At 39.2% G+C, this 12597-nt stretch overlaps 1 protein-coding gene across 1 annotated transcript in view; it reads right to left on the reverse strand.

Annotated features, from left to right (window-relative positions):
• Positions 1-10668, reverse strand: part of Fatp1 (Fatty acid transport protein 1) — a 47375-nt gene extending 36707 nt beyond the window's left edge. Inside the window, exon 1 of the mRNA XM_067764428.1 lies at positions 10235-10668. Within this exon, the coding sequence (XP_067620529.1) occupies positions 10235-10353 (119 nt within the window). The 5' untranslated portion in view covers positions 10354-10668. The remainder of the gene's footprint in view (positions 1-10234) is intronic.
• Positions 10669-12597: the final 1929 nt, after the last annotated feature.

Raw genomic sequence — 12597 nt, forward strand, 5'->3', positions numbered from 1 at the left:
GCTCAACATGTACACATTTGCCACAAACCTACCGATCCAACCAACAGATTGGGCGCTGTACACCGGTTGTGGCATCAAGTATATATTATGAGGTAAAGCTGGAGTACTTTGGTGTTTTCGGTTACGCCCACAGGTGGGACAGGTCATGAAAGAAAGATAGAAGATAATCATATGATAGGTTCACGAATATCTATGCCCACTTTACGCAAACTGGAATACACGATCATTTCCAAGTTTCTGCAGATGAAAAGAGACCTTGAGAATTAGCATCTGGGTTTCGAACTCGTGCCTACTTGCAGTTGATTAAAACTAAAAAGTCAACAGTTATATCAAGATTGAGTGGTACTTTAAGCTTAAGCAAAAATTAAAAGAACCAGTATTCCATACATCATAAAACTTTTGATTTGAAAAGTATTATCTCCAAAGTGCAATAGTGTGATTACTCATTCTGCGGTTGATTTATTTGGTTTTGCTTATTTATACGCACTTAAGCATGTTAAGCTAAAATCGAAGTCCAGCCAAAATTGTTTTAATTGTAAGTTTTGTTATCGTCATCCAAGAATCAATCAAATACGTATAGCGACAGCTTTTAAAAGAATAATGTGCAATGCTTGAGCACCAAAGTCGGGGCATTGAGAGCTCTTTCCTTAAGATTCGTGAAGACGCAAATACTTTGATACATGTCTATTTGGACTCTAACGTGAAGCTAGCTTTCAGCCCCACCTCGATCTTGCAAATTACCTCCGGAGAGTCGAAAAAGACCCAACCGAGATATTTACGCCGCGTCCTCGCAAAAGATGGGCAGCTGAGCATAAAGTGATTGGATAATTTTACCTCGTTGCCTTCCATACAGCTAACAAAGCTGAAGCTGTCCAGCTATTAATTAAATGGACTCCTTTTGGACAGTGCACTGATAATATTCTAACAACCGTGGATAGATTCTTGTTAACCTTATTACCTCCGCCGAGCGCTTTGAGAAAACAAAATGCCAGAAAGACATCGAAACACGGCAAGAGGTGCTTAGCAAAGCTCCTCGTGGAACTTGGGGGTGGGGAGGGAGAGATGGCATGAAGGTTTAATGTGGCCATATAAATCGTTCCCGAGATGGTCGGGCTAGCACCTTAATGGTGCTGTGTTACCGGAGCGTACTGTATCTGCATCCGGCAAAGGACCATCACATCGATAACACTCCCCAAAGCCTTCGGGGAGCAACCTTATCGCTACAACAACTACAACAGGAGAGAGCCCCTTAACGTTTGACAATTGTCCCTTGGCAGCACTACAAGGCCATCGAAGCCTTCTTAGCCCTGTCTTTCACATTAAGCTTCCACGGCAGCCTGCTGTCAATGATAATCCCAAGGTACTAAACCCTGTCAGACAGCACTAGAGGTAATCCTTCAAATTTAGAAATCCTATACCTCATCGTTAACAGAACGGGCCCATGATTCAGGTCACATGGTCCCTTCACCCACGTAACCCTGTAAAAAATCACACAGTGGATTCAAGAATTAATTACTGACAAGAATTACCAGGTAATCGGCATAAGCCATCACTTAGCTGTCTCTATCTTCAAGTTCGTAAAGCAGAGAGTTCATTACCACGACCCGAAGCAGGGTAGAAAGAACACCCTTTGCACCTATAAACCTTTGTATTGCTTTTAATAGCCACCTTCCTCGGAACCATCGGAAATTAAAAACTAATAATTCTAGTGGGCCCAAATCTGATATCGCTCAGAGGCAGGATCGCCAGCCTATTGGGATTCAAGGGTATAAGCGCAATACAAAGCTTTATAGCTTCAAAGCTTTCGCAACCCAATTGTCAATCTAACCTACGCGAGGGGAATCCTGTTACAAATATGAGTGTCCCATATACATATTTAGCAGGCGAGGCTCTGGCGACCTAAGTTCCTCATGGAATTAGAGGGTGGGAAGGGCAGGATGGCCTAGAAGGTTAATGTGGTCATACCAAATCGTTCGCGAGATGGTCGCGCTAGTACATTAATGGTGCTTTGTTACCGGAAAGTACCGGATCTATACTCGCCGAAGGACAATCAACATCGATGACACGGGTGAGTGTCTTTATCGTTAATACAACAACAACATCGCTGGCCTGATGGTGCTACAACACACCTGGAGTTGGACAATACCCACTTGTGGGAATGACGCGTTCGCGTATTCCGATTTATCTTCTTGGATTGACGAAAATTACAGATTCCTACTTTATCAGTCAGAACTTTAGTTCGACTATCAGTCTTTCGGAACTTCATCATCATTATTTAAGTGAAAATTAAATGAAAGAAGTTTCGATCTAATCAAGTCATATGACATTTGGTATGTATTTTGTATGTGTGTGCAAATGCATGAGTTTGTCTTTTCTTAGTCTTCTAGGCGTTCAAAAAAATTAAGATTAGAAATATTCAGCATAATTTAAACTGGTTTTTCTTGCAATACAGCTTTGGAGAAACAGAAAATTACCAACTTAGTAAGCAAAACGAAATGCAAGCTTCAATCATCAGCTATTTTAAATCGTGCGTACAATCTGTGAGCGCATGCTTTTTGGACTCAGTTGCAAGGTTTGTGCTACTTTTTCCATACAGCCAACAAAGCTGAAGCTGTCCAGCTATTAATTAAATGGACTCCTTTTGGACAGTGCACTGATAATATTCTAACAACCGTGGATAGATTCTTGTTAACCTTATTACCTCCGCCGAGCGCTTTGAGAAAACAAAATGCCAGAAAGACATCGAAACACGGCAAGAGGTGCTTAGCAAAGCTCCTCGTGGAACTTGGGGGTGGGGAGGGAGAGATGGCATGAAGGTTTAATGCGGCCATATAAATCGTTCCCGAGATGGTCGGGCTAGCACCTTAATGGTGCTGTGTTACCGGAGCGTACTGTATCTGCATCCGGCAAAGGACCATCACATCGATAACACTCCCCAAAGCCTTCGGGGAGCAACCTTATCGCTACAACAACTACAACAGGAGAGAGCCCCTTAACGTTTGACAATTGTCCCTTGGCAGCACTACAAGGCCATCGAAGCCTTCTTAGCCCTGTCTTTCACATTAAGCTTCCACGGCAGCCTGCTGTCAATGATAATCCCAAGGTACTAAACCCTGTCAGACAGCACTAGAGGTAATCCTCCAAATTTAGAAATCCTATACCTCCTCGTTAACAGAACGGGCCCATGATTTAGGTCACATGGTCCCTACACCCACGTAACCCTGTAAAAAATCACACAGTGGATTCAAAAATTAATTACTGACAAGAATTACCAGGTAATCGGCATAAGCCATCACTTAGCTGTCTCTATCTTCAAGTTCGTAAAGCAGAGAGTTCATTACCACGACCCGAAGCAGGGTAGAAAGAACACCCTTTGCACCTATAAACCTTTGTATTGCTTTTAATAGCCACCTTCCTCGGAACCATCGGAAATTAAAAACTAATAATTCTAGTGGGCCCAAATCTGATATCGCTCAGAGGCAGGATCGCCAGCCTATTGGGATTCAAGGGTATAAGCGCAATACAAAGCTTTATAGCTTCAAAGCTTTCGCAACCCAATTGTCAATCTAACCTACGCGAGGGGAATCCTGTTACAAATATGAGTGTCCCATATACATATTTAGCAGGCGAGGCTCTGGCGACCTAAGTTCCTCATGGAATTAGAGGGTGGGAAGGGCAGGATGGCCTAGAAGGTTAATGTGGTCATACCAAATCGTTCGCGAGATGGTCGGGCTAGTACATTAATGGTGCTTTGTTACCGGAAAGTACCGGATCTATACTCGCCGAAGGACAATCAACATCGATGACACGGGTGAGTGTCTTTATCGTTAATACAACAACAACATCGCTGGCCTGATGGTGCTACAACACACCTGGAGTTGGACAATACCCACTTGTGGGAATGACGCGTTCGCGTATTCCGATTTATCTTCTTGGATTGACGAAAATTACAGATTCCTACTTTATCAGTCAGAACTTTAGTTCGACTATCAGTCTTTCGGAACTTCATCATCATTATTTAAGTGAAAATTAAATGAAAGAAGTTTCGATCTAATCAAGTCATATGACATTTGGTATGTATTTTTGTATGTGTGTGCAAATGCATGAGTTTGTCTTTTCTTAGTCTTCTAGGCGTTCAAAAAAATTAAGATTAGAAATATTCAGCATAATTTAAACTGGTTTTTCTTGCAATACAGCTTTGGAGAAACAGAAAATTACCAACTTAGTAAGCAAAACGAAATGCAAGCTTCAATCATCAGCTATTTTAAATCGTGCGTACAATCTGTGAGCGCATGCTTTTTGGACTCAGTTGCAAGGTTTGTGCTACTTTTTCGGTTGTAGCCACTAATTATAAAATCAACAACAGCTTCACTATGCAGACTCAAATACGTACTTATCAGTGAACTGCAGTTAACACATAAACTCTAAGTACATCGCCAAGTAAGCTTGGTATGCGTGCATAAAAACAATGCTCAAGAAATAATTTGCTTTCCCTCTTCAATATCTTTCCCATTCTCTGCTACTGTATCTTTCATTATACTCAGTTGAGCAGAGCTCACAGAGTATATTAACTTTGATTGGATAACGGTTGGTTGTACAGGTATAAAGGAATCGAGATAGATATAGACTTGCATATATCAAAATCATCAGTATCGAAAAAAATTCGATTGAGCCATGTCCGTCCGTCCGTTAACACGATAACTTGAGTAAATTTTGAGGTATCTTGATGAAATTTGGTATGTAGGTTCCTGGGCACTCATCTCAGATCGCTATTTAAAATGAACGATATCGGACAATAACCACGCCCACTTTTTCGATATCGAAAATTTCGAAAAATAGAAAAAGTGCGATAATTCATTACCAAATACGGATTAAGCGATGAAATTTGGTAAGTTAGTTGAACTTATGACGCAGAATAGAAAAATAGTAAAATTTTGGACAATGGGCGTGGCACCGCCCACTTTTAAAAGAAGGTAATTTAGAAGTTTTGCAAGCTGTTATTTGGCAGTCGTTGAAGATATCATGATGAAATTTGGCAGGAACGTTACTCTTATTACTATATGTCTGCTTACTAAAAATTACCAAAATCGGAGAACGACCACGCCCACTTTTAAAAAAAAATTTTTTTTAATTAAAATTTTAAAAGAAAAGTTAATATCTTTATTACTGTATATAAGTAAATTATGCCAACATTCAACTCCAGTAATGATATGGTGCACCAAAATCAAAAATAAAAGAAAATTTCAAAATGGGCGTGGCTCCGCCCTTCTTCATTTAATTTGTCTAGGATACTTTTAATGCCATAAGTCGAACAAAAATTTACCAATCCTTGTGAAATTTGGTAGAGGCTTAGATTCTAGGACGATAACTGTTTTCTGTGAAAAAGGGCGAAATCGGTTGAAGCCGCGCCCAGTTTTTATACACAGTCGACCGTCTGTCCTTCCGCTCGGCCTTCAACACGATAACTTGAGCAAAAATCGATATATCTTTACTAAACTCAGTTCACGTATTTATCTGAACTCACTTTGTATTGGTGTAAAAAATGGCCGAATCCGACTATGACCACGCCCACTTTTTCGATATCGAATATTACGAAAAATGAAAAAAATGCCATAATTATATACCAAATACGAAAAAAGAGATGAAACATGGTAATTGTATTGGTCTATTGACGCAAAATATAACTTTAGAAAAAAACTTGGTAAAATGGGTGTGACACCTACCATATTAAGTAGAAGAAAATGAAAAAGTTTTGCAGGGCGAAATCAAAAGCCCTTGGAATCTTGGAAAGAATACTGTTCGTGGTATTACATATATAAATAAATTAGCGGTACCCGACAGATGAAGTTCTGGATCACCCTGGTCCACATTTTGGTCGATATCTCGAAAACGTCTTCACATATACAACTAAGGGCCACTCCCTTTTAAAACCCTCATTAATACCTTTAATTTGATACCCATATCGTACAAACACATTCTAGAGTCACCCCTGGTCCACGTTTATGGCGATATCTCGAAAAGACGTCCACATATAGAACTAAGGCCCACTCCTTTTTAAAATACTCATTAACACCTTTCATTTGATACCCATATCGTACAAAAAAATTCTAGAGTCACCCCTGGCCCACCTTTATGGCGATATCTCGAAAAGGCATCCACCTATGGAACTAAGGCCCACTCCCTTTTAAAATACTCTTTAACACCTTTCATTTGATACCCATATCGTACAAACAAATTCTAGAGTCACCCCTGGTCCACCTTTATGGCGATATCTCGAAAAGGCGTCCACCTATAGAACTAAGGCCCACGCCCTTTTAAAATACTAATTAACACCTTTCATTTGATACCCATATCGTACAAACAAATTCTAGAGTCACCCCTGGTCCACCTTTATGGCGATATCTCGAAAAGGCGTCTACCTATAGAACTAAGGCCCACGCCCTTTTAAAATACTCATTAACACCTTTCATTTGACACCCATATTGTTCAAACACATTCTAGAGTCACCCCTGGTCCACGTTTATGGCGATATCCCGAAAAGGCGTCCACCCATAAAACTAAGGCCCACTCCCTTTTAAAACACTCATTAACACCTTTCGTTTGATACCCATATTGTACAAACGCATTCTAGAGTCAACCCTGGTCCACTTTTATAACGATATTCCGAAAAGGCGTCCACCTATAGAACTAAGGCCCACGCCCTTTTAAAATACTCATTAACACCTTTCATTTGATACCCATATAGTACAAACAAATTCTAGAGTCACCCCTGGTCCACCTTTATGGCGATATCTCGAAAAGGCGTTCACATATAGAACTAGGGCCCACGCCCTCTTAAAATACTCATTAATACCTTTCGTTTGACACCCATATTGTACAAACGCATTCTAGAGTCACCCCTGGTCCCCTTTGTGGCAATATCACGAAACGGCGTACACCTATGTCCACCTTTTAAAATACTCATTAACACCTTTCATTTGATACCCGTATCGTACAAACAAATTCTAGAGTCAACCCTGATCCACCTTTATGGCAATATCCCTAAATGGCGTCCACCTATAGAACTATGGCCCACTCCCTCTTAAAATACTCTTTAATACCTTTAATTTGATACACATGTCATACAAACACATTCCAGGGTTACCCTCGGTTCATTTTCCTACATGGTTATTTTCCCTTATGTTGCCACCATAGCTCTCAACTGAGTATGTAATGTTCGGTTACACCCGAACTTAACCTTCCTTACTTGTTTTTATTCTCATTTTTGCCCATCCCTTATTCCATTTATCGATTTCCCACAACAACTGCCAATCACACTCCGTATCGTCTTACCTCTTCCTCCTTTTTTACTGTTCGACTCCTTTCTTTCCACCGTATCTTCCTCAATCACCATCTAAATTTTTCTTCCTTCTACTCCCACTTTCTTTTCTCTACATCAACCTACTATTTGCTCCCATATTTTTCCCTTCTATTGCTTCCTTACCCTCTTTTCCTATTGTACGGAAAGATGTATGGTCCTGTCCGTGCGGCCAACGGCGAGTATCAATGCAGTTAAGAAGATAGTGCAGCGAATAACAGTCCCAAAACTTCGCTAGCAAGGTCGTGTTATGCGAATGGGCAAAGACACTCAGGACAAGAAAGTATTTCAGTCCACACCACAGTTTGGAAGCAGAAGGAGGGAAACGATCTCCACTGAGTCAGGAGAAGGAAGTGGAGAAAGACTTGGTGCCCCAAATTGGCGGATCAAAATCGCGGTTAAGCTCCAATTCATGAATGAATGCATATATACAGGTTCAAAATGGACAACTTTGCGGCAGGACTTTTCACAGAGCAACTACTAAAATCCTCCTCTATTTTCCAAGAAAAAGTACTAAGGTTCAATAGGGACTGCAGCAAACTCAATGAGTGTACGTGAGGTACGCATATACTCGGACATCCAAGCAACGCTTATGCCTTTATAGTTGTGGCACACATCAGCCACAAAACCTTAGGCATGTTTCCAAATGCTTCATAAAGTATATTAGCAAATTGATTAACCTAATCAAAAGGTTTCAGATTTAAGTACCAACCCTCGTTTAAGCCGGGCATCCCAGCAACGAATCAACCAACCTACACTATATATGTGTGTAGTTCTCTGGTAGACGTGTGTTTTTAGAAATCAAGGTACAAATAAATAAACCAGTTGAATAGGGTTGAGAACCACAATCAGTGTATAGATTCTGCAGTAGGGAAAGTAGAATGCAGAACTGTTCATTCGCTCATCATGAGCCACAACTCATTTCTCTTACGAGGTATGAGCAATTTTGTTAGACTAAAATCGTATGACTTGCAGATGATATTAGAAAATTGGCAAAACTGCGGTTCATACACGACTTTCTTGCTTGAATGATTATATAGTCCTGTCCTTTTTAATTTCCCTCAAACAGATTGGGGCATCTACCGCGTATTCATCGAGTGCTGCACCGTGCTTCGTCAACTTATCGAATTTTTTATTGCCTTCTATCTCTTTATAATCTGCCACAAAGTAAACCTAGATGTATTCTCCGTGATTTTATCTAATGCTTGTTGGTCGTCCAGTACACCTTAAGACGCCTAGCATCAGGCTCTTTACTATCTGCTACTCACAGCGAGGAGGTGTACCATTATGACGAGAACAGCGAATGCGGAGGTGGTACGATAAGCTGAAGCAATCCTTAACGCACATCTATATGGAAACTAGTTTGTAGCCTTTCAGTATCTTCGGAGTTTCGTTGCCCCTGTCAGATTTCACAGATTAATTTGGTTTGTTTACAATGCGGTTGTGTTTTACGACAGAACATCACGTTCTTTGGCAAAGTTTGAGCATGAGAATGAAATGTTGACAATCTATTGATCATCAGTAGCAAATCAAAGGCAACATACAATTTTATTATTATTAGGCCTCGATGTACTGTGACCCTTTTATTTAGTTCTATTGTACTTGACCTTTCAGCATACTAATGTATGTGGAGGCTCTTTTAAGTATTTAAGTACTTCTTCAGGCTTTTTAGTCTATATCACGAAGGGATTAATGTGTGTGAATGTGAACCGGTGTTTCATCATCCAGCTGACAAAAGCAACTGATTTGTGTATCGGATAGATTTATGTATGTATATTACTTAGGTGATATCGTAGTCTATAGAGCTCAATTTAGTTCGACTTCTCCCTGGGCGTTTAATCCAGTGTCCTCTGTGCTGCTCTCTTTCCCAGTTACTTATGGTTTCCCTAGTGTGTGCCTTTGTCAGTCAATAGAAGGGATCTAGACCACAGAATGCTTCTGAAACACCCTGATTGGCTAGGTAGTTTGTCTGTTCTTTACCATCATGTCCCTTATGCGCGGGAACCCAAAAACCTTCTTGTCGGTTCCCAGATCATTTAGAACTCCAATGCATTCAATCCATTGATTAGAAGTAATTGTGTAAAGCTGCAAAGCACGTAAGGCTTTCAGGCGGTCTGACATATTGAGGATACTCCTCTAAGATAAGACTCTTCGTAGACATTCTCTACCGCAAACTTTGACTGGATGGATTTCTGTCTGAAAAATGGCGAGGTAGTATCCCATTGGAATATGTAGATTTCTGGAAGTACGGCCCATAGATGCCAGCTTCTGTTCTGTCGACAACGGCCACCTCAAAATTTCGCGAGATTTTGAGCCTAGGGCTCATTGCAATTCCGGATTATGAGTTTTCTTATTACTTTATATATGCCCTCTTATGTTTCCGCTCTTTAGCTCAGATATATTTGGAAGGCTTAGTGCAACAAGTGTTGCCACTTTCTCTATAAGAATTGGGAAAGAAGGTATTAACTTCAGGGCACTAGGTGCATCAGCAGGGGACGTTCTCATCACGCCCACTATGCTAATACAAACTATTCGAGGCAGTTTGCTTAATTTTGTTATTGCTGTTCTTTTCGTGGTCCTCGGCCACCGAACTAAGGAAGCATAGATGACTATTGGCTTCACAACAGTATACCACGTTGGCAGATAGCCCTTACTCTAGCAATACTACTGTTATTATTTGGCGGTTCCCCCTATGAGATATGGGAAAACAGTCTGTGTTGCAGATTTAGCGGTATCGTTTGCGATGGGTTCTGCAGCGTTTCCTTTTTTTCTAGTCAGTTAGAGTAATACATTTTACACACCATTTATTGCACAAACAAAAAGAGACAAAAGATACATATATTTATTTTAATAGAGTAAACAAGAGAGCAAACTCACGTCAAGTCGCGCTTCGATGTAACAGCCGCGATATAAAACCAACGCCAACCGACTTTCGACACCAGCAACGCGATCAAAGTGACGGCTAAAGCGGGCCCAACCGTAACTAACCAACTCATAGTTAAGTATTTTTTTTTTTAGCAATTTTCTTCTTTAAATCGAAAACAAACGCCAAAGTCGAAAAAAAAAATAAGATTAAGAAAAACGCAATATTTTAGAAGTGTTAATTTAAGTAAAATAAAAAAAGCGAAAATTCAATAAACGAAACTTATGCACATAGAAATATCTATGTAAGTATGTACATAAGTTGTAGCTAATTAACACCAAAAGCGCGCACAGACCCGACGCGTAGCTCAAACGAATATAAAATACAATTTATCGAATTTTAGCTTCATCCGCCTAACTGAATGAAATGAGCGAACCGCGCACTCTGGCGTAACAGAAACGACTGAACGCACTCAACAAATACATACATAAATGCGGTCATAGTAATGAATGAAATAAATAAAAAAAATTAGTTGTGCTCATTTGTTTATGAGCATATCTCGTTAAACATGAAAAGAGAAGACGCAATTACAAAGATTGAAAAATATTGGTCTCATAAAAGAGGGTTGTAGAAACGATACTCCACATGTACAGTAGTGCAGTTTGAGCTTTTCAAATTTTAAAAATTCAATTTCTTTGACAGGGGTGACAGGATGGAAAGTCGGTTGAGAATGATTTCTAGTTATATATAAGTAGTAGCATGAAATACTACTAAGCTTCACGGAAATAAAATATCGGTAGCGTAGTCTCTATCGATCATTTTTATACTCCGCGTGCTTTGCCCACAGAGTATATTAACTTTAATTGGATAACGGTTGGTTGTACAGGTATGAAGGAATCGAGATAGATATAGACTTCCATATATGAAAATCATCAGTATCGAAAAAAATTTGATTGAGCCATGTCCGTCCGTCTGTCCGTTAACACGATACCTTGAGTAAATATTGAGATATCTTCACCAAATTTGGTACACGAGCTTATCTGGACCCAGAATAGATTGGTATTGAAAATGAAGCGAAATCGGATGATAACCACGCCCACTTTTTATATATATAACATTTTGGAAAACACAAAAAACCTGATTATTTAGTAAATAATACACCTAGAATGTTGAAATTTGACGTGTGGACTGATATTGAAACTCTTGATAAAAATTTTAAATTTCTTTTTAAATGGGCGTGTCACCGCCCACTTGTGATAAAATCAATTTTACAAATATTATTAATCATAAATCAAAAATCGTTAAACCTATCGTAACAACCTTCGGCAGAGGTTGCCTTTGCTATAAGGCATGCTTTGAAGAAAATTTTACGAAATCGGTTAAGGATCACGCCCACTTTTATATAAAAGATTTTTAAAAGGGTCGTGGACGAAGAAAATAAGCTATATCTTTGCAAAAAAAGAGCTTTATATCAATGGTATTTCATTCCCCAAGAAGATTTATAACAATAAATAGGAAAAACTTCAAATTTAAAAAAATGGGCGTGGCACCGCACCTTTTACGACTAAGCAATTTTCTATGTTTCGGGAGCCATAACTCGAAGAAAAACTAATGGATCGTAATAAAATTGGGTACAAATGGGAAATATTTCTAGAAACAATGGACCAGATCGGTTAAAGACCACGCCCACTTTTATATATGAAAGGTTTTTAAAAGGGTCGTAGACGAAAATAATAAGCTATATCTTAGCGAAAAAGAGCTTTGTATCAATAGAATTTTACTTTTTAAATTGAATTATAACAATCAATTGGAAAACACTAAAATTTGCGAAAATGGGTGTGGCAACGCCCCTTTTATCACTAAGCAATTTTCTATATTTCGGAAGCCATAACTCCAAGAAAAATTAATATATCGTAATGAAATTGTGTACACATGTTTTTCTTATAGCAGAAAATATTTCTAGTAAAAATGGACGGGATCGGTTAAAGACCACGGCAACTTAGATATAAAACAAGTTTAAAAGGATCGTAGACTAGAATAATAAGCTATAAATATTTTTGAATCAATTGTATTTCACTTATCAAGTTTTATTGTAAGAGGAAATGGGGAGACATTTTTTTTAACGAGCGGTGCCACGTGTTATCTAGAAAAGTAATTTATCTGAAATGAAAAGTGCAATTGAAGCTCACGCTGAGTATATAATGTTCGGTTACACCCGAACTTAGACACCTTTACTTGTTTAATACTCTTTTCAACTCCCATAATTTCAAGTTTATCAAAAAAATTGTTTTGTTATTCGTCGCTGCTCCTTCTTTCCCCATTACTTTTTTCCTATTTCCCATCTTTCGTTTTCTACATCGTCCTCCCCGTAGATTCT

Source organism: Eurosta solidaginis, chromosome 2 (assembly GCF_040869045.1).
Source record: "Eurosta solidaginis isolate ZX-2024a chromosome 2, ASM4086904v1, whole genome shotgun sequence".
Classification (NCBI taxonomy): Eukaryota; Metazoa; Arthropoda; class Insecta; order Diptera; family Tephritidae; genus Eurosta; species Eurosta solidaginis.